A 27,728-nucleotide genomic window follows, 5' to 3' on the forward strand; every position below is an offset into this window, starting at 1 on the left:
CCCACTTCACACGATCACTTAACTGAAGCAGAACAGGAAACAGGTGACACAAAGTGGTTTGCATGGTTTACAATCTTGACAGTTTGCTTTCTTAAGATGTGATCGTCCAACAGTATGAAAATACAGAGTTTGATGGGGTGAGACATAACCTGTAGAAACCAGACAGACATGTCCTCTTGTTTTGGCCTTTTTAAAAACATGTCTTTTGCTCTTTGATCATACCAAAAATCTTTGTTGAGACGTGTTTCACTTTTGGGGGGTTCTGAAGTTACAGCTCAATTCTCCCAACTTTGGTCATCTGTAAAGAGAAAAAAACCTTTAGGACATAGTTACATACTGAGTATGTTTAGATTCTGTGACAACAACAATAAATGTGTTTATATTTACCCTTAACATGAAGATTTCACACTTCATATTGACCCTCTTCATCTCCATGAAAGACTAATAACAAGGGGTGTTATAATTAAAAAACGCATTATTCATTGCTGCGTGAATTTCTTTCTAATGACAAGAAGTAAATTGCCTCTTGTCAATATCAGGGTTCAGGTGTCATATTACCTCCCACCTCCCCTTCCCCTCCCCTCTCTTCTCTCTTTAAAAGCAAATGGCAGACAAAACAGGAAAAAATCAATTAGATTATGAACAGATGACTGAAAATCTGGTGATAACACTGAAGAATTTAGTACTTACTATATTTGGAAGGTGAGATGTGACTGTTAGATCAAATGTCACTTTAGTTGATGAACAGATCAATGAGGCAAGGCGCCCTCTGGTGGTTGTGCAATTAAAACGTGGATGTCAGAGCGCGTTTGCCCAGATGTGCGCATGCGCGGTCAGTGAAAGTTAGTGTGCGGGCGGAGACTGGAAGGAGACCAGTAAGTGTTCGGCTGAGGTCTGAGCTGGAAGGAGTGGAGGCACGCAAGAGGTACCATGGCTGCGAGGTGTGTAACTTTATTTTTGTACAAACACTAATCTGAAAATGAATTTCATCCCTGTGGACAAATTGTTTGGCATTGCATTGTATTGTTTATGGGGCTTTTATAACATATATTCTTTTTATTACTGTTAGACAATAGACTAGATTAAATCAGAACAGGGTTTCCCCCCACGTTTTGATGTTGATTATTATTATTATTATTATTGTTTTTTATGGAAAATGTTTCAAATGTGTGTTGCACAGGTTCTGTGGAGTCCTTGTCCTTACAGTGTTTCTCAGTGGACTGAATGCATCAAGGTACAGTAGGCAGTAAGAATATTTCTTTGCATTTATTGTGTTTGCCAACATTTATTTTTCTGTATTTGTCCTGCCTGGCTTTATGAAACAGACCAGCTGTAAACCAGGAACTATCCAATATTTTCAATGAGCTGTGGAGGTTGGATGTGAACCGCATGACCCCTGGGATAGACTACACAATCTCTGTCCAGGTATGGAGCGTATTCCTATTCAGACGACACTCACATTCTGTTTTTACAAGGATGTTCTCTGTGTTTGAACTGTCCAGGGTAGAGCTGGTTATGTAAACCAGGGCAGCCATGTTGTTCAGGATCACGCCTCACAGCCTCTGTTCTCCAACGTTAATGAGAGCAAACTGATGAACACAACCACCTTGTCCCGTAAGTTTCTCTGCAACAGACATAATTCTCTTTATGAAGGTTTGCAGACTTCACTATGATAAAAGAAAATTTCATATCTGTGTCCGCAGGCTTCATCGGACTCCTGGACAACTATGAGCGGTCCACAGGCGTGGCCGAACGAGTCACAGCAGAGGAGCTGACAGAGACTAATCTCTTCCTGGATGCCATCTTAGAGACAGAAGTCATGAAGGTGTGTTTGATATGTTACAACCAGTTGCACCTAACAAGCCATGTGCAATCAGCAGTTCTGTTACTGGTTTCTATTGCACCTCATTTCTTACACCTGTTTGTTTTCAGTCTGAATATCTCAGATAATATATATACATATATAAATATATTATAAGTAGCCGTTCCCCTCTGACTGTTTCCGGCTTGCTGCTTTCCTACATTTTGTGGTTTTGAGAATGCAGCTGAACTCCAGAGGGGGTTCTGTCTCTTCCTGCCTGCCTCACTGCAGCGCTGAACACATGAACACTTTGTGATGTTAGAGAGGGAAAAACCATCTGAAACATCTGTGTGCAGCTGTGGAATGTTGCATTGGCCTCAGCGGCCTCCCCAAAGACGATCAGTGGAAAAATGTGGACGTGCAGTACTTGTATTTGGAAGAAAGACACGATTGGTCGATGAACCTGATGGCTAGCTGACATCTTCTTCAGAGGACATTTAAGCATTTTAGTGTTTTGCTCTTTCTCTTAATCAAGCTTGTTTGATCAAAGATAAAGAGGCTTCTCTATACCAACTGTTAGGCTATGTTATGTAATACTAGAGAAAAAAACTGACCTCCTCTTTCTATATAATGATCAGATTCACATATACACTCATACACAGTACAGCGTGCAGTGAGATGTTTAGTCACTATCTCTGTTGACTGGGCATAGTGCAGGTATAATCGAAGAGAAAAAATAGACAGAGTGTAATAACGTGAAACAATTAAACTAGGAACAAAGAGAAAAATAAAAATAAAATGTGCACACAGTAAAGAAAAAGTAGCTCTGGGAATAAATTAACTTTGTTCACAACTCAAAGACATGCAGTCTACTGTCATAGAGGAGTCAAGAAACCAGAAAATATTCATATTTCAGAAGCTGGAATAAGAGAATTTGGATTTTTTTTTCTTAAAGAATGACTTGAAATGATTAATTGATTATCAAAATAGTTGCAGATTGATTTTATAGCTGGCAACGAATCGATTAATCGACTCATTATTGCAGCTCCACTGTATATACAAGAGTAGTACTGTGTCTAAACATTGTTTCAATATGTATTTCCTCAGTGAGTGTCAGTATGTGTATATTTCTTATACATGTCGTAGCTTTTTCAACAAATACTGAAGGTTAATACATTCTTAATAGATAGTAGATTGATAGTATAATTAGAATATTCTTTAACTTTGTTCCCCATCATTAAAAGACATCAAGTTTATTTTTTCTGTTATATTTTATGAAAACATGTGAACATGAATTATGTTTTTGTCTGTTCAGGCCTGTTTTTTGCATTGAGTCAATTCATGGGAGCTAAGCTGTCGTGCGCCAGCGTTGGGTTTGCGTTGATGTGTATGTCATAAATGTGACTCCTCCACAGCGGGCTCATAAGTACCTGGTGAGCAAAGGGAAGTCCAGCTCTAACCTGAGACAGTTCAAGAATCAGCTGCGCTTGATCTGGTTCCACCTCTACCACAGACAAAGAAACATGGGGTGAGACACTGACACATCCTGCCAAACACCAGCAGATCATCATGTCATGAAATCAGTGTGTGTACAGAAAGCAATCAAGGCTACTCCAGTTGCACAATGATGTGGTTGTTTTGAAGTAATATTTTGTTTTCTGTGGTATTTCTAAACTAAAATATTCACCAGCCTGGATTCCTGTGGATTCGAGCATGTCTTTGTTGGAGAGACAAAATCTGCAACGGAAATTATTGGTTTTCACAACTGGATCCAGTTCTACCTGCAAGAGAAGAACACGCACTTGGACTACAAAGGATACAAGGCCAGGGACCATGACTTAGTAAGTGTAACATCAGGCAAAACAAAGACAGTTCTTTCTGTACCAACGTAAACTGTTGTCTGTCTGCCCACAAGTGTATCAGACTTTGTCAAATCTGTCCACAGCCCGATCAAGACGACCACGTTCTGAACCTCCAGTTCAGCTGGCACGGTCTGGTGAAGCCCGTTGGCAGCACCTTCATCGGGACCAGCCCTGAGTTTGAGATGGCGGTCTTCACCATCATCTTCCTCATGAACACAGAGAGGAGCACCACAGTGGTGGTCAACATCGACCAGTGTCAGATGGAGCTGGTGGTCGTCAGACATGGACGCTCCCTCGGGACGGCGTACCCCAAACTGCTCAGCAGCAACAACAGACATCATAGTCAGCGCTCGCACTGATGTGGAGGATCCTCTGATACAAAGTGATACACATATACTCATATGTAATCTGAGGCACACATGCAGTGTGGTTAAAACGCTGCAGACCTACTTGGTATAGTGCAGGACAGAGATGTGTAATGTCTGTAATCTTTATCAGGACAGTTGTAAACTTGATCAATTTGTCATGAAAAGGTATTTCAGTAAAAGTGATTGATGCTTTTTCAAATAAAAGTTGAACCTTTGTAAGACATTTCATTCACTTCTTTGTAAGGATGCATCAAATTAAGCTCCATGTGGAAGAAATGCTCAAATTGTTGATGATGAACAATGATGCAGTACTCCATCACATTATATTATAGTATGTAATTGGCTTTAGTTAGTTAGTTAAGTCGTAATTGTGAGGAATATTGTCACATTTTCATGTATTAATGTGTGAGCAGTATTTTAATGCTCTTTCACGACTAATGCTAAAAAAAAAATAATATGGTTTCTTTGTGAAATTGTAAGCTGCTGACAGTGAAGTCTGTGTGCACACAAACAAACCAAACCCACATGAAACTTAAATGTTTAATTTCCCATAAAAGGCTTAAATATAGGTTACTTATCAATTTACCACCTCTGCTTGTGTGATGATGGGTGACCAGTCTTACTTAAATACATACATAGATCCTCTGTACCTGATGAAACAACCCCCTTTTTTATATTTTTTAAAAGCTATGTATATGTTCATTTGTACAGGTTATAAAAAAAATAGTAAATGCCATAAACATCCTACTGCCATAAAAAAGTACTATTGCTAATATTCTTATGACAAAAAAAAACTAATGACGTATGTTGTTTTGCACTTGAGAAATGCTATTGCGCTTGAGAAATACTAGGACTAAGTGTATGCACAGTATATACAATGGAAATGGAAAATGATAGGCGTTATCGCACAGCTGAGAGAAACCGATAACTAAGAAACTGCTCCAGATGAAGTGGATAATGTGATCATATATTGGCATTTAAATTATATGTGTATACTTCAGACAATAAGTGTTTTGACATTCGTGGCAAACACGTAAATATTTGATTGAAGCTGAATCTCAATTACAAATAAATAAATTAAAAAAATAATAAAATGCTTAAATGGAAGCGGAACATTTCCTTTGTTTCCGCCCGCACGGACTTTTTACAGTGGAACACACGGGAGAGACGCACGTTGGAGCGACTTCCGACGCCGAATATCAACACTGACAATATGAGCACAGGTTTCTGCTTCTGCTGTTGAACGGTAGAAGTAGCCATGGAGGTGCTCGGAGGAGATTTTTGTGACTTGACTCCTCAGGAGCTGGCGGCTCCTGTCAACACTGTAGCGGTGAGTTTAGAGGAAATAAAGCCTGAAAGTTTCCCACCACGCGAACAGAGAAGCTAACATGGTGGCTAGCAGCGCAGAAAAACAACAGCTGTAACTACAGAGTGGAGCGCTGTACACCCCTAAACCACAGACAGTGCGTCAGTTTGTTGTGTTTGAGTGTTAAAGAGGCACGTTTATTTTCATTTTGTCAGGTTACAGCTCGTAGACCGCTGTTTAGGTCATTTCCTTGAATTAGCAACAGTTGCAGGGTCAAAAGTGTGTCACTGCTTGTTAACAGCAGTCCTAAAAAAATGCTGGTTTCAATACATTTTTTTTCTTTTTGACAGGAAAAATGGAAACTGTTACCAGCTTTTCTGAAGGTAACAGAACACACTGTCATCCACCTGCTGTGCATCCCAAACATTTGCCTGAATTTGACCCACATCTAGTCTATAAATCCTCCATCACGACATGTAAAATTTTAGATTGTGATATTAATAGATATACATTTTCTGGAATATCAGTGCTACAAACATCACAAACCGCTCATAGTTTCTGACCTATCGTTCAATGTGTTGTCCAGGTGAAAGGACTGGTGAAGCAGCACATCGACTCTTTCAACTATTTCATCAACGTTGAGGTAAAACACGACCGTAATATGTGAGTGTGTGCGCGTCACAGCTGCGTGTTTATGTAAATATGAATGTTTTCTTTCCCAGATAAAGAAAATAATGAAAGCAAATGAGAAGATCACAAGTGACGCGGATCCCATGTGGTACCTGAAGTAAGCTGGAGCTGTCATCGTCTTGACAGCAGTGAAACACCAGTGACTACATGAAGCAGCTTCTAGAGTCAGTTTTGAGTTTTTCAATGTTTTCCTTCCAGATACCTCAATATCTACGTCGGGATGCCTGATGTGGAAGAAAGCTTCAATGTGACCAGACCAGTATCTCCTCATGAGGTGAGTTTACTTTTTGGTGCAATATTAAACAAAATAGCAGGTTTTCCATCTGCAGCAATTATAGTAGTATTTGTCTTGCTACAGTTTTTGTCAATTGTGGAAACAAAAATACCAAATATTTGATAGTTTCAGCTTATCGAGTTGAGAATTTGGCATTTTTCTCTGTTTTATATCATTGGTAATTAAATATGTTTCTGTTTGCTGTTGAGCTCCAGCTCATCGTTCCTGTTTGCTTCCACAGTGTCGTCTCAGAGACATGACGTACTCAGCGCCCATCACGGTGGACATCGAGTACACTCGTGGCAGTCAGAGAATCATCCGCAATGCACTGCCCATTGGAAGGTATCACAGTTTGTCTTTTTGTGTCCCAGAGTGTCACATCTGGTGGCTTCATCTCAGACCCTCAAAAGCCAAAAAGCCATTTCATCAGTCTGAATCTAATGTGTTTAATCTTAACTCCTCTAAAACAGTCATCAATCACGCACAGTATAGTCTGATTATGTATAACGTGGTCTGACTCACACGCTCTTGTCATTATTGTATTTGTGCTTTTCACAGGATGCCAATCATGCTGCGAAGCTCCAACTGTGTTCTCACAGGAAAGACGCCCATGGAGTTTTCAAAGCTCAATGAATGTCCTCTGGATCCAGGTACACAAGGGGTGACACAGTCTCACCGTCTCAGGATCAGTTCATTCTCATGGTAGTGATTACACCATCCTGTATTTCTGTGCAGGGGGTTATTTCATTGTGAAAGGTCAGGAGAAGGTAATTCTGATCCAAGAGCAGCTGTCCAAAAATAGAATCATTGTCGAGCAGGACAGGAAGGGTGCAGTTGGAGCCTCGGTCACCAGGTAACAACATCTCCTCTAACCATGAGTTCAATGTGATGACAGATTTTTATAAACAGGGTGTTTTTATTAGATTATTACTAGTGTAGCTGTGTCATGGATTTATACCAAGCTAAACATCCAAAACTGCAAAAAAAAAGCTCAAAAACACACCGTCGGTCTCAATCAATGTTAAATGAGCTTGCATTTCTAGTGCTGCTAAAGTTAAAAAAAAATCCTGAAACTGCCTGAACTGAACTGAAAGAAAGACAGATTCATGTTATGTACTTCGTCTGTCTCTTCATCTCTTTTGTTTTGTTTTCGTTTCCAGCTCCACTCATGAGAAGAAAAGCAGAACTAACATGATTGTCAAACAAGGCAGATTCTACCTGAGACACAACACACTGTCAGAGGATGCCCCGATTGCCATCATATTCAAGGTAATGGATGATGAGGAGGAGCACTGACACAGCTAAGGCACGCGCTGCATCCAGTAGGGGGTGCTACAACACAGCTAGATGATTGTGGCTGAAGCTGCGTTTGTTTTGCTTTTCTTATGTCGAGGCTGAAACATAAACTTCTGTTTGTTTCCAGAGTCTTTTTATCTGTTTAACTCTGTCCCCAGAATCATCCCGACTAGATGATTTCACACAACGTAAACAATACGTGGATGTAGTGAGAGTTTTCCTGTAGGTTCATGTGCGTTTCAGCCATTCTTCGTCACATTTGTTCTCATGCCTTGCCCTTTGCTCTCAATGAAAATGTCACTTAGCCAGCTGGCATCATTAACTTCTTTCCCCTCTGAGTAGTGATCTCTCCAAACATGTCAACTTGTGAGCTGAAGTTATTATCCACAGGACACTGTTTGCGTGCCCGCTCTGTTTGCTGTGCACTTGTATGTCCTGGGTGACTTCTTCCCTGTCTCTCCTTGTGTTTGGCTGCAGAAACAAGCTCAGAACCAGTGTGGGACAGACGAATCAGTTCCCACAGCTTCACATTTCCATAAGCAAATGTCAGACAACCTTATGACTCCCTGCTCACCTCTCCCTCCCTGTACACACACTTCTTCTCCTGATGCCTGCTGGCTCACCTCTTGCTCCTTGCTAGTAGCAAAATGTCATGTTACCTCACCAAAAGGCCTTTGGTGTTTTGTCGCACACTCTTTGCCTTCTTTGTCATTCTCTCAGGGCATGGGCGTCGAGAGCGACCAGGAGATCGTGCAGATGATCGGCACGGAGGAGCACGTCATGGCCAGCTTCGCCCCAAGCCTGGAGGAGTGTCAGAAGGCCCAGATCTTCACACAGACTCAGGTACCCCAGTGGTCCATGTGTGATATGGTTGAAATCGTACAAGTTAGAAGACCAAGAAGAAAATGTAGCACAAACATTGAACATACATGATGAGAAAATAAACTTTCAGTTCATCATGGGAGGTAAAAGAGAAAATAACTGATGTTTTCTCAGCCTGAACTTGAGACTCTCTTTGGAGCATATACCAGAAATGGACCATCTAATCAATAGATTAAATTTGTTATTTTCCTACATTATAGGAATTATGGGAAATGTAGGATCCAGCATTTTTAAACCTGCTTGTTTAAGGAGCAGGCCATCAATTTGGGAAATACACTTACTCACTTTCAGATGACAAGTTTCATAACACTCATATCTGTGTGGTTATGTTAGCTTAGCACAAGAACTGGAAACAGGTACAAACAGCTACCTTGGCTTTACCCAACAGTGAGAAAATCTGCCCAGCAGCACCTCTAAAGCTCACTAATTGGAGTCTTTCCTGGTTTCCCAGTAACCTCGCTGTGATGACAAGACTCAGAAAGTCACATAACCCTGTAAAACCACAACTTCTCGGTTTTACTCTTTACTCCAGCGAGCTTTAGAGATGCTGTTAGGCAGATTTCATTATCTTTGGACAGAGCCAACTGTTAGCTGTTTCCCCCTGTTTCCAGTCTTTGTGCTAAGCTAAGCTAACCGCATTCATATGTAGTGTACAGACATGACAGCAGTCATCTTATCATGTATAACCCCAATTCCAAAAAGGCTGGGATGCTGTGTAAAGCATAAATAAACAGGAGCAGCTAAAGACTGGGAAAGTTGTGGAATGCTCCAAAAACACCTGCTCATTGGTAACAGGTAATTGTATCATGATTGGGTATGAAAGGGGCATCCTGGAAAGGCTTTTTGTGTAAAAACTTGATGTGATCATTTTAAATGACAGCGTGATTAATTTGGACAACAGAAATTGAAGGAAGAATAACATGAAAACATGTGATTACAGTATGATTCAGCTTCCTGTTTGTTATAAGTCAATAAATGAGATTGAATTATCAGTCAGCCATAATATGCCCCTCAGCTTTGTCTGAGGAGCAGGATGTTGTTCAGACACAGAAACAAGCGGCTCCTGCCTGTTGACAGAAGGTCTTTTCTTTGTCTCTCTGTGATCAGATGACTAAGGTTTTGTCTTACCAGCCAGTTACGTAATGCTTTTCATGGGTTATTCAGGAGGCCTGCATGTTTTCTTTGACATCTACAGATGAATGCAATCGGCCAATTTGTTTTTCATAAAGATTATGTTGTTAGAGGAACCACTGATGCATTGATGAGGCCATATTTGCTTCCTAGCAACCGCTCGCTGCAGCTCTCATGTTCCTCTGTCTGCCAGCCTCCATGATGTCTTTTCATGGTATTCATTGGGTCATTGTATTGTGCACAATGACGCCTAAATCTATATAATTAAAGGCAGATAAGGCTTAAGAAACATTGTTATCAGATTATGATAAGTAATCTGCCTAAACCAAATTTGACTGTTGTCGTTTTTTTCTTCCTCGTGATATGATACACTTAGACGTCAGACTTTAAAACACAAGCTTTCATCAAATAACATATTTTGGGATTTCTCTTAATTAGACAACTTGTTTGTCGACACGGTTGTCCTCAACGTGTTCATGTGTTTATGTTTTATATTCTTTTTATGCTTAGTGGCGGACAGGGTGGGTGGTCTTACTAAAAGTCTTCAGCCTCATTAACCTTTGACCTCTCTGTAGATCTATAGAGGGGTCCACAGGCACGCTGAGTCAGGTGTGTGTGTGTGTGTGTTTGTCTGTGCACGCTTTGAAACTCCTGAATCACACTGGCCCAAATATCAGAACTATTTTAAACCGTCACTCTCCCGTTGACCGCTCTGCTGCGTCTGTGTTTCAGGCTCTGAGGTACCTCGGCAATAAAGTGCGGAGACAGCGCATGTGGGGAGGCCCCAAGAAGACCAAGATGGAGGAGGCCAGAGAGCTTCTGGCGTCTCTCATCCTCACACACGTTCCCGTACGTGAAGCGGCAGACATGGATCCTGGGTTATACTCTTCATGTTCCACGGGGTGTAATCATTTTGTATTCTGTCTTCAGGTCAAAGAGTTTAACTTTCGGGCAAAGTGTATTTACCTGGCTGTGATGGTGCGGAGGGTGATCCTGGCTCAAGGGGACAACAAGGTGGATGACAGAGATTACTACGGCAACAAGCGTCTTGAGCTGGCTGGACAGGTAAGCCCCTGCGCACCTTGTGGTCTCCTTCACTGCTTATGCATATGCCATACTTAATTAAATATTCAGTGATTATGTGACAAAAATATGAAGTTCAGTTTGTTCATTTGTCCACTGAGCAACAGGAAATCAGGAGTTCAGCTCTGACGTCCAAAGGCACCCTCAGTGTTTATTCATTTCTGTCCGCTGAAAGGTGTTCACTACCTTTTCTTTACTCATAGAGCCACTAGAAAACAAAAAAGGCTTTATGTTCATTAATAATACATGTATAGAAAAGTACCACTAATGCTCACATGCTTTAATGCAAATGGATCACAGCACTGGACCAGAGGGCTGCGGCTGCTCCAGCCCTGATCTCTCACCTGCATCTTTGTTCCTGCCTCCTTCTTTTAATAAGACTCTCATTATTTTCCCTGAGCTTTGTTTTTCCTTGTTTTGTTTTCACCCCCCCCTCCTCCCCCTGTCTTTCAGCCTGGCTTTGTCAGGAGAGAGATATGCAGTGGCACCGAAATCCAGAGGCTGTGGAAGCATGGGGATTTTTCAGCACCGTGACAATAGAATTGCTGCCTTGACTGGAGCGATTGAGCTAATCCGTAGGCCCGGCTCTGATAATGTAATTACTGCTGTCTTAAGGCCTTTAATTTCCCCCTGAACCTGCTCTGTATAAGGAGCAGGAGATGGGAGGAGGGGGGAGGGCGCAGAGCCTTCTTTCAATAGGGGGCTTACACACTAACAACGCCAGCAATCTCCTCACTCTCCAATTATGGTTCCCTGACATTCAACTAATTGGCCTGGCTGCGCAACGGAAGCTTAATTTCTTTATTAATTTTAAGCAGCGCTGGCTGTTTGTTTTGATGTATGCTAATGTGCAGGGTGGGTGGGGGCTGTGAGGGAGGTTGCCTCCTGTAGGCCTGGCGGAGGAGGACAGGGACCTGGGACGGAGGCCAGGTCAGACTTATCAGTGAGCCAGCACACCTGGTTATTAAATCTGATTGCAAACGCACCTCAGCACTGATTACAGACAGGAACAGATGTGGGGTGCCAGGACATCAGGCTGTGCGAAGACACACTGACGACTGTCTGTGAAATTCTTACTCAACAGGTGAATGACAGTCCAAAACTTCCTCACCGATGATGGTCTCCCTCTGTCCTCTCTAGCTTCTGTCTCTGCTGTTTGAAGATCTGTTCAAGAAGTTCAACTCCGAACTGAAGAAGATCGCTGACCAGATCATCCCCAAGCAGAGAGCGGCTCAGTTTGATGTGGTGAAGCACATGCGGCAGGATCAGATCACCAACGGCATGGTCAACGCCATATCCACAGTGAGTATGTCAAGAAATAATTGAATGAAAAGGATAAACCTGTTCCCTGGAGAAACCTGCTTCTAATCCTTATGCCAACAAACATCTGGCCTGCTGAAGAATCTGAGCAATGCTTCCTCCTTCAGCTCAGTCTCTGTGGACAGTGCTGGACGACTGCACTAGTAATTAGATCTGTTTCTTACCATTTTGTAATTTACAACAAACAGTCCTAAGTTACAACCCCAATTCCAAAAAGTTGAGAACAGCACAAAGACAATATATTTAATATTTTTCCTCATCATCTTCATTGATTTTTGTAAATATCTGCTTATTCTGAATTTGATGCAGCAAAATGTTTCAAACACGTTGGGACAGGAGCAACTAAAGACTGAGAAAGATGTGGAATGCTCCAAAAACACCTGTTTGGATCATTCCACAGGTAAACAGGTTGATTGGTAACAGGTGATAGTATCATGACTGGGTATGAAAGGGACATCCTGGAAAGGCTCAGTCGTTCACAAGCAAGGATGGAGTGAAGTCCACCACTTTGTGAACACATGACTGTATGAAGTATGAAGGATATTGCTACATGGGCTCTGGAACACTTTTTTATTTACATTTTACACAGCGCCCAACTTTTTTGTCCTTTCACAAAACCAAACATGAACTTTAACTTTTTTATTTATTTTGCTGAATTAATGTGCAGTGTGAGTTACCAAAAAAATGAATGAAACAGGAATCGGTGAATCGGTGCTGTAGCAATAATTATTAGTTTTTATCAGCTTCCTTTCAGCTCTTTGATGGTTAGATTTTCATTTTTGTAGATGTGTAATGTTTATTTTTAAAACAATATTGACACCACCTCAGAACTAGTCACAGCAGCGTGATGTTAATATTTGGGCGTATGTTGTATGAACAGTAATAATAAATTGCTGATTTTTTGACCACAGGGTAACTGGTCTCTGAAGAGATTCAAGATGGACCGCCAGGGCGTGACCCAGGTCCTGTCTCGTCTCTCCTACATTTCGGCTCTCGGCATGATGACCAGGATCTCCTCCCAGTTTGAGAAGACCAGGAAGGTCAGCGGGCCGCGCTCCCTGCAGCCGTCACAGTGGGGCATGCTGTGTCCGTCTGACACCCCTGAGGGAGAGGTGAGTGAGCTGCAGCAGCCACACCTGACAGTGAGGAGGTTATATGAATAACACACAAACAGCTCATCGATCAAGAGATAATACATTTCAAAACATAAATGTCACAGCTCACGTACTGTGAAGTAGCATGGCTTTAACATTAAGCTAGCTAGCTAACTCATCTAGGCGAGTCTTCGTCCTCCAGAGGGCCAACGTGCCTCCTCTTCAAATGCTTGACTGATGTGCTCCCATGCCAGCCAAGACCAGCTTTGCACATGTTGCAGTTCACAACCTTTTCAGCCGAGTTAAGAATCAAATGCTCCCACACTTTGGATCTTGACTCAACGTTGACTCGCTGCCTGTCAATATATTATTTAGGCCTGTGGTCTGGTGAAGAACTTGGCTCTGATGACCCACATCACCACCGACATGGAGGACGGTCCCATCATCAAACTGGCCTTTAACCTGGGAGTAGAAGACGTCAACCTGCTGTGTGGAGAGGAGCTCTCCTACCCCAGCGTCTTCCTCGTCTTCCTCAATGGTAAAACTCCTCCGCACCAGTAGAGTCTAATAAATAAATAAGCACAGAGAGAATTAACAGCGGATGCTGTTGCTTTAGATCACTTGAAACGAAAGTCTAATCCTCCCTGTTTTGAATGCATTGCTTATGAACATGAAGGGAAAATATTCTGTTTAGTTTACAGAAGGTAATTTTGTGTTTTGCAGGGAGGCTGATAAGTCATTAATTTCATGGCAGCAGCAGGTATTATTCTTGAGTCAGAACTTGGCCCCTTAATTACTGTATATGTTTGTCTCGCCACTGATAACTGTCAAATTATATTAGCTGCCATACCATTTAATTAGTTGGTAGCAGCAGGTGTCAAAGCCCTTCAGAGCGTGTTCACTGCAAATGTGCCCTCACACAGAGGCAGAGCACAGTGTCTCCTCTGTTCTCCAGCCGTTTGTCTGTCACACTCGATATGAACAAACCCCTGCAGGCAGCTTGAGCTCTGCTTTCACCAGCCATGGACATTCAGAGCACAATACTGTGTATGCACGCTGCTCCTCTTTTTGTTTCCAATTAAAGTTTGTGAATGTTTCATCTTTTCGTTCGTTCAACCTGCATTTAAATCTCGAAGAACCGTTGAGGGCATGCCCTTATTTCCAGTAATGAGAAGAGCACAGTTAAAAAAGAATAAATACACACCAATATAGTTAAAGAGAAAACAAACAACAGGAAACAGTTAAAAACGGAGACATTCAAACCTAATGTGTGTTGTGAAATGTTTGCAGCACAGAAACAAAAAGCAGTTTCCCCAGATTCAGTGTTTGCGGACGGGACTTCGAGCGTTAGCTGAGCGTCGTTTCAACAGGTTAAATAACAACTATGGGACCAGTTTAATAAGGAAATTAAGTATGAAGGCCAGGTTGTAAATTGTGCTAAATGTTGATTGTTTTCTGGGTGTTTTCTTACGTCTAAACTCGTCGACTAATCAAAGTTTAAACCTAACTGTCAATACTGTGTCTGTTCACAGTGGTAATATGCAAACTATTGTCCACAATATTTCTGCCTGTAAACAACAACAACACATATTTAGTCTTGTTTGCATTCAGTACTAATTTCAGATTGATAAACTGCAAGATGAATTTTAAAGGCTTGTTGTTGGATTTTAGTGGCTGAGTGAGCAGCATTAATAAAGCAACACAGACCTGTTTCATCTGCAGAATGATGGGCATTACAGTTTGTGATAGAGGATGTAATATAAAAATATTAACAAGATAGGACCCAGTATTGAAACTTGTGGAAGTGTTGAGAGTGTTAAAAACACAGAATGATAATTTACCCAAATTACACATTGCTGCCTATGAGACACTGTTTACAGGACGTAGAGTAAAAATCATGATCACAAAGCCTCAAAGTCACACTTTAACCCAAAAGTAGAATCTGCTCTACATTTGTCTTGATGCTCCTACTGTTATTCCCACAGTGTCTTTGATAAGCTGCTGCAGTTTAGCTGAAGCGATGAGACGAAAACGAATCAGCTGCTGTTTTGATGCTGAAATGTCAGAATGTGTAGCTTTTCTTTGTCTTACACGCTTGTAAACGCCATATTATTTGCATTTCAGCGTTGGTCTGAAGACATCACATTGGGTCTGACAGGGATTTTTCACTATTCTCCTGACATTCTATAAATGATGATTAATTAAGATAATAAAGGACAGATTAATCGATTGTGAACTTAAGTCATGAGTTGCAGCTCTGCTTTAGACACAAACTGAGAAACACAAGCAGGAAACAAATGCATCTAAAAGTTATTGAACAAAGAAATTAACATCTACATTTTCACTCTCTAAGACTGCTGGCTGCAGATTATTAGCCAAATTAATTTCTGCAAATCAACAACATTGTTAATGACAGAATCAGCAGATGAACACATCTGTCTTCTCATCTAACCCCTGATTATAAAAGCAGAACATCCCTTTAATCAGAGCTGAGTCATTTTAAAGATGGTTAGACCGACTTCACGAAAATATGTCTTCATGTGAGACTGTTGGCCGTATACATTGAGAGATGATGGCGGGAAACAGCTCTCGAGTGTCTCTATAATTATTTAAATATGTCAAATATGTTGACGTCTTTATCTCTGTGCTTTCCACTGTCTGTATTATGTCATCAGGTAACATTCTCGGTGTGATTCGAGATCATCATAAGCTGGTCAACACTTTCAGACTGATGCGTAGGGCAGGTTTCATCAACGAGTTTGTGTCCATCTCCACCAACCTGACCGACCGCTGCGTCTACATCTCTTCTGATGGAGGACGTCTCTGCAGGTGGGGAAGTTTGGACCTGGACTTTTTACACAAGGCATTAAAAAAAAGAAAATCTAAAAGTATAAAAAATAAACGCTATGGGACACATTTTGATGTCCAAATTTACACTCTAATAATACATCCAGATCTTTAAATGGTACATTTTCAGATTTTCTCATGCAGGACATTTTGATCCATTTTCCAATATTTTTTCTTGGTGTAAAAACTGATTCATCAGTAGTTTGACAGTGCACTGTGCTTTGGTCTGTGTTGTTGTTCTCCATCAGGCCGTACATCATAGTGAAGAAGGGACAGCCGATGGTGAAAAACAAACACATTGAAGATCTGTCGCAGGGCTACAGGTGAGGCTGGGAGTCAGGGGAACTACTGTTTGGATTTTTATAATCCATAATATTTGATTTTGTCACTTCTGAAACACACTTTTCTTGACTCCAGAAACTTTGAAGACTTTCTGCACGAGGGTCTGGTGGAATACCTGGATGTCAATGAGGAGAATGACTGTCAGATCGCCCTTTATGAACACATGATATCTAAGTGAGTAGCACATGATTGGACTGATGTATTGAGGAAATGGGACAAGGTTCTCCTGATTAGTTCATGTCATTCAACCCACCGGTGTTTTGTTTGTTTCTTACTAATGCAGAGACACAACACACTTGGAGATCGAGCCCTTCACGCTGCTCGGGGTGTGCGCTGGCCTCATTCCCTACCCCCACCACAACCAGTCACCCAGGAACACATACCAGTGCGCTATGGGCAAGCAGGCCATGGGTAAGACTCAGCTGAGCAGGTAGCCTCAGTCAGCAGGCAGGCCATTGAACTGAAGATGTCAAATCCTTTCTCAAACATCCTCCACACAGCTGCAGTGTTTACCCCTGTGCATGCATACACACAAACACAGATACGGACAGTAATTTAATCTTGCATCAACACGATTCTTAAGCCCCCTAAATCTGCTGGTTCAGAGTTTAGAGTTTTATTTGCACAAGTTAAAATCATACAAAAGGACATTAGAATAACAAACACTATAGATACAAGCAGCCTGCTGGTTTGTCTCCCCCAAAACTCTGCTCCTGCTCTACTTCTTGTCAGAATACATTTGTATGTGTGATTGAGTGTTTTTCTTATGTGTGTGTCAGTGTGTGTATGCGCATGGACATCAAACATGGGGCGCTTGCGTAGGTTCTCTTTTGTGCTGTGTGTGTGCGGAGGCCCTTTCCCTGCCAGTCACCCAGAGTGTCATTAGCAATTCATTGTGTCTGCTCTGGCTGTGCTCAGGGGGTCAGTGTGCTCAGCTGCGAAAGACCACAGAGTGCGCACCCGCAGCTCCTTGGTAACCAAAACTTCCCCAAACGGCCCTGCTAACATTCGTAAGCGCCACGGTCACCCCCACCCCACCGTTTTGCCTCCGTCCGTCCCTTGCTCCCCTCCCCCCTTTATTACAAAAACACTGACTGGAACTATATTTGGCCCAATATCCTCTGCCTTGTCTGTTTTGTGTGGACGGCCCTATACATGTGCAAATCTGGTTGTGTGTCTCGGGCCCATTATCACAGACTCTGTGCTTGTAGCCTGATTGTGAAGTAATAGCATCTGACAAATGTCAAGGCTTCCAGGGAGGCCAGGCTTTATGCCATAACTCTCCCCGTTCCTCCACTCAGACCGTGCTAACTAGGCGCAGCCCTGACACTTTAAACACCTGTAATCTCCATAGACACTGGAATATAATGATACAATACACAATGAACACTAATGATATACAGTAGATCCATATCATAGTCCGCTTCACAGAAATATTCTAGTCACTCATCTACTCTGCATGTCTCCTCTCTCCAGGTACAATTGGCTACAACCAGAGGAATCGTATCGACACTCTGATGTACCTGCTGGCGTATCCTCAGCGGCCGATGGTCAAAACAAAAACCATTGAGATTATTGACTTCGAGAAGCTGCCTGCTGGTCAGAACGCCACCGTGGCCGTGATGAGTTACAGCGGCTACGACATCGAGGACGCTTTAGTCCTCAACAAAGCCTCGCTTGACAGAGGTGTTTTTACTTCATGAAAGGCTTCTCTTACAACATGTTTGTGTATGAACGACCTGTTCAGGTAGCATACAGAAAGCCTAATCTCTCTGTTTCCATTCAGGATTTGGCCGCTGCCTTGTTTATAAAAACGCCAAGTGCACACTGCGACGTTACACCAACCAGACCTTTGACAAGGTGATGGGGCCCATGCTGGATGCTGCCACACGGAAGCCCATCTGGAGGCACAGCATCCTGGATGCTGATGGCATCTGCTCCCCCGGTGAGTACCAGCAGGACTGGAAGAGACCCAGCATGCTTTGCTGCTCCAATAAGTGTGACTGACTATATTATTAGTAACACCACAGGATTCACTGAACACTAATACATTCATTTGAGGGATGATTTGATGTGAAGTGTTTGACTGTTTACTCTGCTGCCATGTTTTTTTTTTACTGATATTTCATGCAGTTTTTCAGGTGTTTGAAGCACCGTGAAATTATATTATGACTTCAAATGTTCCTAAAGGGATCCCGGACAGAAGTGTTTGAAAGGAGGGTCAGAGTGGTGGGATTCCTTAAAAACGTGTGACAGCTTTTTATTGGTTGATCCTGTTTACGCCTGTCTGTAGAGTATTACTGGACGTCACAGTTAAAGATTCACTGTTTTACAGGAAAAGGGCTGAAGTCTCCATTTATTAGGGTCTTTAAAATTTGTCAGTCTGGTACTGACTAATAGCATTACAACAATGGAGTCAGACTCCATGAGTCATACTCCATACATACACCACGACTTAATGAGCAACCCAATTAGCACACTTCATGTGCTTGTCTACATTTAATTGAAAGTTTCATCGATATGTACTGATCATCATCATCATCATTAAGAGGCATCAGGAATGACTTCTAAACAAGAATCTACTTGACAGTTAAGTTTGGATAAATGGTCATTTAGTACAACTGTTCAACACGCCATCCGTCTTGCTGAAGAGACCCACTTTTCGGGGGAGAGATAAGTATTCAACAAGTCAACATTTTTTCCTTAATTTCCATTTCAGCTATTCACCTGTAACAGAGACCAGGCATTTAACTCAATAAATCTACATGAATGGAGAAAGCGTAACACTCCAATCCATGAAAAAGTTATGTGCAATTAAGTGAAATGACAAAGGAAAACAAGTATTAAACACGAGGACGAGGCATGGATCCAAAACATCCTGTATAGGAGACTCAGTTGGTTCAAGAGGAAGAAGATGAAGGTGTTGGAATCATTCAGTCAGTCGACAGACCTAAACTCAATAAAACATTTGTGGAAGGAACTGAAGGTCAGGATTCACCAGCACCTGTGTGGAAGCATGTGCCTCAGTCCAGCCTGAACACTGTGAGAGATGAGTGTCGTCTTACAGGAAGCTTCTTGAAGCTGTCATTGGAAACATAAGTACTAAATATATTTCAGTACTTTCTTCCTGTTTCACTGTATTGCACATGATTTTCTGTTATGGATGGGAATGTTCGGATTTCTTCAGCCAATGTCTGGTCTCAGTTTCATGTGAAAAGCTGCATTGGAAATGTTTAAAAAATGTTCATATGTTGAATGCTTATTTCCCTCACAGTGTGCATTGTTTCAAAGCAGCTGTTATTAGAGATTAATAAACAGGCTTCAAGGCATTGTTAAACTAAACTGGTGTGATGTGTGTTGCGTGTGGCACAGGTGAGAGAGTGGAGAACAAGCAGGTGCTGGTGAACAAGTCGATGCCAACGGTCACCCAGACACCACTGGAGGGCAGTACCCTGCCAGGCCAGCCCCAGTACAGAGACGTGCCCATCAGGTGAGAGCTCCCAGCACCACATCTTCACTCGGCTCGTGTTACCTCGCTGTGGATCCACCTGCTGTAAACGAAGTCACATTGTCCGTCCTCTCCTTCTCTTCCTGCAGCTATAAGGGCTCAACGGACTCGTACATCGAGAAGGTCATGATCTCTTCCAACGCTGAAGATGCTTTCCTCATCAAGATCCTCCTGAGGCAGACCAGGAGACCAGAGATAGGGGACAAGTTCAGCAGCCGGCACGGACAGAAAGGTGCCAACATCAACACTGTCTTCTCCCCTAAAACGAGCGGCATGTTGAGCTCAAACAGAAATGTGCACAATCCAGAGAATTGCATTCACCGTCACCGCTTAGAGCCTCGAATTTGAACCTGTCATAGCAGATTGTAAATGACTGGAAGAGGGAAAAAAAAACTTTGCTTGTCTCTGTGTTGGAGCATTTGTTGAGTCAAGTCCCAGTGGCTGTTGCTCTGTCACTGCCCCCCTGTCCTCATCTTTCAAGAGCTCTTTTCAATTAATTGGCTCTTTGTCCGGTGCCAGACTATGCAAATTTATTACACCCCAGCAGTATTCTGCTGCTACTGGGGAAAAAGTGTTTACAACCTCCATTGTTTTGCAGCACCTCCCCTATAGAGGCCTAGTATGATGTTTTAATCAAAAAGCTAACTGGCGCCATGCATAATTTACTCTCCTCATTAACGCTGTGGCCACTGGGCGGTCAGCTCAGGGTGGGACAATGTCTCCTGTCTAAGATAGTGACGAAGAGAGAGGGGTCGCCGGGGGGTTAGCTGGAGGAGATCTGGATGTAAAGTCCCAGATGTGCAACTGTTAGACGGATAGTTTTTATCAGAGCTCTTTGAAGTCATGTGGAGGTGTTCACCACGACTTAAAAATTAAGAAACGCTCGTAAAACCTCTTTTGTTTTCCCACCGGGGAGCAAATTTTCTTGTTGTCCACATATTTTCAGCAGAGCCCTGAACTGAATCCTGAATCAGGGCTTTATTATTTTATTAGAAGTGAATTTGGCTGCAGCGATAGATCTCCCAGCTACTCATGACTAGTCTCATAAGTCCTGGTCAGCAGAGCAGAATAAGTTAATTATTTACCGGTCACACACACACACACACACACACACACACACACACACACACACATACACATACACAGCTGTGGAGGTGGGGGAAGAGGTGGAGGGGGTTGTCAGTAGTTGGGGCCCATTGTGCGAGCCGCCAGCATGGAGCTGTATGAGCTGTGATGGAGGGCTCTGGACCCTTGCTGTTGTCTTGCCTTTCTCTGCTGATTTCATGCCTCTTTCATCATTCACTTTCACACAAAACAAACAACACCGAGGATGTCTGCTATGGAAACTTGTGTCTCTCTCTCTCTTTCTGAATCTTTCTCTTCAACCTTTCCTCCGTTTTCCACTTTCTTTCCTGCTCCCTCTCCTTCCTCTTTCATCCTACTTTTACCCCGATATTCAAGCTTCTTTCTTCTTTTTTTTTTACTGCCTTTTCTTTCTTTTTATTTTCTCCTTTTACCTTTTCTTCTGGCCCTGCCGTGCTCGCCTTTTCTCTTTTCTTTTCCCCTTCTTCCTGCTGTTGGATGACTTTCCAGTAAATCGCTGCACTTGTTCCCAGTCAACATCCTGTTTCTGCATCCTGTAAGGCATCAACAGTCTGCTGTGTCGCTGACTGGTCGACTAATAGTGAATTTTTCCCACGTGCACGGATTCAATTTCTCCTCTCCAGTTGATCCCCTCCACTTCCTCTGAGTTGAACTGAAAGTCATGGATGTGTAATCCCGCTCTCCCTGTCAAGCTAAGCACCTTTCTCCACTTCCTGCTCTCCTTCTCTTCTCTTCTCTTCTCTCTTCTTTCTCTTTTTTTTTCATTTGCAAATGGGCCTACAATCTGTTTACCCTGGCCAGGGAAGAGTGCTTCGGCCCCTCGGCAAACATTTGCACTCACACTTAAACTCCTGGCTACCAGGGTGCTCGTCCCCCACGTCAAAAGACGACCCTGTCTGTCCACATGAGTATGGAAATGTCGTGTGAGGTCCCAACCAAGCCTCCCAGCAGCAATACACACCACGAAAAAAACAAAAACACTTTCTATTAAGGTACTCATATTCACCTTTAACTGTGCATGTATATTGATATCATCTGGGGGCTTTATTAGTCATTATAAAGCTCTTTGTAATGCTTTATTCTGCATGACCTCATTCTACAACTACTAGGCCATTAACTAAGAGTTTTCCCTCAGTAACCTCCAAATTACTGCCTGCTGATGGTAAATAAGAAAGTTGTACATGAATTGCAATCTTAATAACTCAACTCTAACCCTTAATAACGCAGACACCCAGAGTAAGGCATTGGTAAGTGCTTTATAATGTTTAATGAAGGACCTATATGCTAATAAGCAGCGAGTTAATGGTGAATATGTATACTTTAATTTATGTGTGACCAAAAGTGGAATTTATTCATTTGTTAGTCAGAAAAAATGATTATTTTCCTTTAATCTCTGTATAATTTTTCAGATTAGGTTCTAAATGTTATGAAAAATGCTCGTCACAAGTTCTCCGAGCCCAAGACGTCTTCAGATTGCTAATAATGAACTGAGAAACGTGTTTAATCGTCAAGAAGCTGAAACCAGCAGAAAGTTAGAAAATCTTTTTTGATCAATGACCTTGACAATCAATTAAATATCACCATTATTCTGTCAAGTTTTATGTTGATTGTTTGATTGATTAGTTAAGGGACAGTCATACTGCTGCATGTGCATTGACCTTATTATGTCTTTTTTCTGTATGTGTGTCTTTGTGTGTGTCAGGTGTCTGTGGCCTTATCGTTCCACAGGAGGACATGCCGTTCTCTGACATGGGCATCTGTCCAGATATTATCATGAACCCTCATGGATATCCCTCCAGAATGACGGTACGACTCATCACAGCTGTGGCAGAACATATTTTGGAGGGCTGAAACTAGCGATCATCTTCATTGTTAGAAAATGTCAGAAAAGAGCCCAAGGTGACAGTTAGGGTCGCAGCTAACGATTGTTTTCATCATGGAGTAACTGGATGATTACCTTCTTGATTATTTGATTCGTTGTTTTGTCTGTAATGGTGAAAAATGCCTGTTTCACCTCCCGACAGTCTAAGATGACGTCTTCAGCTATTTGATGAAAAATAGATTTTAAGTTTACTATCATCATCGATTAGCATTTTGTTTACATAAATGATCAAAGTAATTCATTTTCTGTTGGTTAATTGATGAATCAACTAATCATTCCATCTCCAATATTCTGTGTATTGTTTCTCAGGAAGGTCTAATCAGCCTCTGTTTGGGTGAATATTTGGCGATTGAACGCCTGGTTTAAACCCGAGCAGACGGTTGTTGTTTGTGGTTTTTGGTTTTTGGCTGTGACCTCAGTCTGAATCACCTTCGTCTCTGTGTTGACCGTCGCTCTTCGTAAGTTTACGTCGGCTCTTCTGAGACAAAACCCTCATTATCCTCGTTCCTCTCCTCTCCGGGTTATCATTGGCTTCCAGAGCACACGTCCATTGACGCCGCTAAGCAGCAATCTTACCGTTCACAAACAGATATTTGTTGCTGCGGAGACGGCTGCCAGCGGAGCCGCCGCCTGTAGCGGTGTGTGTGGAAGTTTTATCAAATGTGCACAGTACATCTGAACCGTGGGGTGGTGCAGAATGCGAATGACATGAAACTTGGCCCCGTTTCTGCCTGCTTTTTGTGCCTTACACTGTAAAACAACTGGAGTGATCTTTACTGCTGAAGCTATCTGTGCCAGCGTGTTTGCTCGCTGTGGTTGTCATGGAAAGGACTCAGAAATGTTTGGCTCGGGAGGATGTTTCTGTGGCCTGAGAGCGAAATGAGCGTAGGTGTTTCCTTTTATGTGACGGGGTCAGGGGTCCTCTGGGTGCGACCTCAGTGGAATTGTTCAAATCGGTCAGCCTTGGACTGCCGGCCCCACCCCGAGGAGTACACGTGTAATCTAATCGCACCCACAATATCAACATTTGGTGCCAGGAGAGAGTGGAAATCACAAAGGCTTCATGGTGTGAACATTGTTTTATTTGTGGACTTTAAAGAGTGTGTCTTATGCCGTCAGGTAGGAAAGTTGATTGAGCTGCTGGCCGGGAAGGCAGGAGTCCTGGACGGCCGGTTTCACTACGGTACGGCCTTCGGAGGCAGCAAAGTGAAGGATGTGTGTGAGGATCTCATTCGCTACGGCTACAACTACCAGGGCAAGGACTACGTCACCTCAGGGATCACTGGGTAATAAAAGATCATGTCTCACCCCTTTAAACACAGCTCCTGTTCTCATCACGTTACTGCTCTGCATTTTCCAAAGCATTTCATATTAATGGCTGATTTTCTTAGCGGCTTTTTTCAATTTTTCATTTCTTTTTGTTTTACAGTGAGAAAACCAGCTTTGGTCAAAATAAAACTAGCTTGTTACAGAACTTTTCACAAACCCTTCTCTCACACTGATGACAGGCAGTTTTAATAACTCCTCCTTGTTCAGTGAAACTGCTTCTTAAACAGTTTTGTGATGAAGAGCTTTTCTCATGATGAAAGAAAGTAAAATTGATCTTTTTCACAGTGTCCACACTTACTCAGGACCTGAACGAGCTTCTCTGGGCTGCACACAAGCGGATGTGCTTGCGTCTTGTTTGGAGACTTTCACATGGCTCTTTTCTTTCATACTGTATGATTTTTTTTTTTCCTTCCAAAAGGAGAGATAGTGGGATCAACCACTCAGCTTGTTTGATTTGTCGGATTACAGTTCTGCCTCACTGTTACCTTGTAAAACCAGAGCATCTTTGAAGCCAACTGATTAGGATGTCTGAGCTTTCCAGAGACACCTGAATGCACCGTCTTCCTCGTGATGTTTCCAGCATCATTTTTAAAGCTTGTTTTACTTGATAAGAGACTGATTTTTATCTCATTGAATTGTATCCTATAAAGATGTTTTTTTGTAGTGTTGACTTTATTGATGCAGTATCTTGATGTTTCTGTTGGATGCTGGATTTTCCTCAGGGAGCCTCTGGAGGCTTACATCTACTTCGGGCCCGTGTATTATCAGAAACTGAAGCATATGGTCCTCGACAAAATGCACGCCAGAGCCCGAGGCCCCCGAGCTGTTCTCACCAGGTACGTTCTGTGGTTTTATTCTAATAACATGGAAATAAGAAAGAAACAGTGTTGCTCTCTTATATAAATGTTTCTGTTACTCTATTGATCGTATTATGCTTCTTGTGAACTTTTCTGAAGTTGTTTCTGCAGTTAGCTTGTGCCTCACATGTTATCATTTTGTAATTTTGCATCAATAATTACATTTGAGAAACAGCAACAAGTCAATGTTTCTGTCAAAAATAGAAATAATTCAAGCTTTCAGACACGGAGTAACAGTCGGGCAACAGACTGTTGTCGCCCGTCTCACCTTTTGCATTTCCTAAATGTGACAACTGTCCCGCTATCAGGCAACCAACGGAGGGCCGCTCCAGAGATGGAGGTCTGCGTCTGGGCGAGATGGAACGTGACTGTCTGATTGGCTACGGAGCGAGTATGTTACTGCTGGAGCGCCTCATGATCTCCAGTGACGCCTTTGAGGTGGACGTGTGTGGACAGTGTGGCCTGTTGGGATACTCTGGGTGGTGAGTTGTACGCTCATATTGACTGCTGCTGATCTGTTTTCTCTGAAGGTCCATGGAGAGATTAAGATCTGAAGAAGCACTGTGTGACACAGCTGGAACTCACAGAATGCACATATTATCTTTCTTAAGAATTGAACATCTGTATCTTTATGGTTTATCATGCCTACATCCCCTCCCTGTTACTGGGCTCTGATTGGCTACCGAGTGTGAATCCCTGGTCCTTGTTCACCACGAGTTCAAGCGGGACATCAAATGAAGAATTTTACTGTTTCAGCATTAGGACAGGTCAAAGTTTGTCGTTTCAGATTTTACTGTGACAGCTTTCCAAACACACTCTCAAGAGCTCTCCTCTACAACACTGAATTATTCAAATAATTTATTGGTTTTCAGGTCACATGCCTCAGCCTCAACTCCTCCAAGTGGTGTGCAATGTAATGGATGCTACTGCTAAAGCGGAAATAGTTCAGTATCTTACAATGAAGAGCAGAAACAGTTGTGGTCTGATTCTCAGTTTGTTTTTTTACCTTCCAGGTGTCACTACTGTAAGTCCTCCTGCCATGTTTCCTCCCTGCGCATCCCGTACGCCTGCAAGCTGCTGTTCCAGGAGCTGCAGTCCATGAACATCATCCCCCGACTCAAACTGTCGCGCTACAACGAGTGACCAGGACAGGGACAGAAACAGTCTGTGTGAGTGAAAGGCTTAGAGTGAGACAGCCAAAATTTACAAAGTCTGAAACACAGTCATTGGTAAAAGCAGAAAGAAACAGACTAAAGCTTTAAAATCTGAGTATTTTGCCGTTTTTGTTAGTATTCACAAACCAAAAGAATGAAGTGTCTCGTTTATGTTGCTACTTTCTCACTATTATTGTCTTTGTATGTGTACATAATAAACACAAAATGATTATTTCGTAATCAGCTGCTGTGTGTGGTACTATTTCCTGTTGAATAGTAAATATTAAGATCGGTACTTTATAAAAACACACTCACATCTAAATCCAGCGTTTGATCAAACCTGAATGATAACACATAGAGGAAGTAGCAGCAGTCCTTGAACAGAGCGCAACTCTTCTGTTTCTTCTGTGAGTTTTAACTCTGTGAATCATGGGCTTTGTTTTTTATATTTAAGACTATCAAAAATCAAGCAACAAATGTGCTTGAGCTACAAGTAATCCATTCCGGTAGTTGTATCATGTTACTTACTGTTTGGACGTCAAGGTGACATCACTTGCTTTGGATGGAAATTGGGTGATAATTCAGCTGAAAGTACAATCTCAATATTAAAGTCTAATGAAGCCCTTATGGTGCGTTCATGTGCTCCAAACTGAACAGCATGTCATTCAATAATGATAAATAAGTCTAAAAATTCAACCCAGGAAACAAACAAACAAACAGATTGGGCGAGAATGATGGATCAGTGTCCACGCAGGAATGACAATCATCAACAGCAGAGTAAAAAGACATTTATTCTCAACAAATAAAATGTAACTCGTCCTCACTGAATATTTAAAAACTTAATAACAATGAGTAAGCCCTCGAACGTTTACTGGTGCTAAAGAATCTGAATTCATCAGATCAGAAAGAGACACAAAGTGCACAGATACACTGAGCCCGAGCTTACGGTCCGCCTGTAGAGGGAGATCATCTGCACTTAGCAGAGGTGAAACACCAGACGAGGGTTGGCCAATATTGTTGATGTTTTGATATTTTTTTTTATGTTATCTTATATGTCACAATTTGGCAGATGCATTCATAATCACAAAGTAATGAAATGAATGGATTCCACTGGAATGCATCATAAGAAACCAAAATCTTCAGGATGAAAACAAATGGGTAAAATTTCCATTAGCTGTGAACCAGTCACTTATTTTCACAATTAATAACAGTCTATTAAAACGTCAGGAAATGTCCAAAAGTCCACAATAGTTTCATCAATTCCTAAGTCCTTAACCCAAAGATCTTCAGTTTACTATTGTAGGAGGACAAATATTTAATATAATATATAATTATCATTATTGTCATTAATCAACTCATCATCATCTGAATACTGAATCATCACCCAGCTCATGTTAAATTTGATGTTCAGCTAAAATGTTTCCACACATTTGCATTTATATGAGAGTCTGAGGAGCTAATTGGCTGATCATAAAGCCATCAAAAGGACTTTTGTTTTTATTTACAGCCTGGTGATGACTGAAGTTTCTCAGTCGATGGTGGAGGATCACTCATATGAATTTCATGTGATAAGCAGGCAGCTGAACACTAAGTCCAAC

General features: G+C 42.0%; 3 protein-coding genes across 3 annotated transcripts in view; 2 read left to right on the forward strand and 1 right to left on the reverse strand.

Moving 5' to 3' along the window:
* Nucleotides 1-874: 874 nt before the first annotated feature.
* Nucleotides 875-4,253, forward strand: endouc (endonuclease, polyU-specific C). Its single transcript, XM_070972569.1, has 8 exons — nt 875-941; nt 1,181-1,234; nt 1,326-1,425; nt 1,503-1,614; nt 1,704-1,825; nt 3,217-3,329; nt 3,492-3,642; nt 3,747-4,253. Exons 1-8 carry the CDS (start codon nt 931-933, stop codon nt 4,020-4,022), a joined length of 939 nt encoding a protein of 312 aa, XP_070828670.1. The 5' UTR covers nt 875-930; the 3' UTR covers nt 4,023-4,253.
* Nucleotides 4,254-5,179: 926 nt separating this feature from the next.
* polr3b (polymerase (RNA) III (DNA directed) polypeptide B) lies at nt 5,180-26,376 on the forward strand. Its single transcript, XM_070971373.1, has 28 exons — nt 5,180-5,361; nt 5,688-5,720; nt 5,924-5,980; nt 6,060-6,124; nt 6,226-6,301; nt 6,543-6,643; nt 6,860-6,951; nt 7,037-7,154; nt 7,462-7,570; nt 8,318-8,440; nt 10,343-10,459; nt 10,541-10,675; nt 11,834-11,995; nt 12,925-13,125; nt 13,483-13,645; nt 15,783-15,936; nt 16,203-16,277; nt 16,372-16,470; nt 16,580-16,707; nt 17,773-17,982; nt 18,083-18,241; nt 19,669-19,786; nt 19,894-20,036; nt 22,611-22,714; nt 23,910-24,076; nt 24,842-24,955; nt 25,285-25,458; nt 25,990-26,376. Exons 1-28 carry the CDS (start codon nt 5,290-5,292, stop codon nt 26,117-26,119), a joined length of 3,399 nt encoding a protein of 1,132 aa, XP_070827474.1. The 5' UTR covers nt 5,180-5,289; the 3' UTR covers nt 26,120-26,376.
* Nucleotides 25,792-27,728, reverse strand: part of LOC139337058 (kelch domain-containing protein 10-like) — a 76,974-nt gene continuing 75,037 nt past the window's right edge. Inside the window, exon 11 of the transcript XR_011602518.1 lies at nt 25,792-25,803. The gene's annotated coding sequence lies outside the window, so the exon portion shown is untranslated. The remainder of the gene's footprint in view (nt 25,804-27,728) is intronic.

The sequence above is a fragment of the Chaetodon trifascialis genome, chromosome 10, assembly GCF_039877785.1.
Source record: "Chaetodon trifascialis isolate fChaTrf1 chromosome 10, fChaTrf1.hap1, whole genome shotgun sequence".
In the NCBI taxonomy this organism is placed as follows: domain Eukaryota; kingdom Metazoa; phylum Chordata; class Actinopteri; order Chaetodontiformes; family Chaetodontidae; genus Chaetodon; species Chaetodon trifascialis.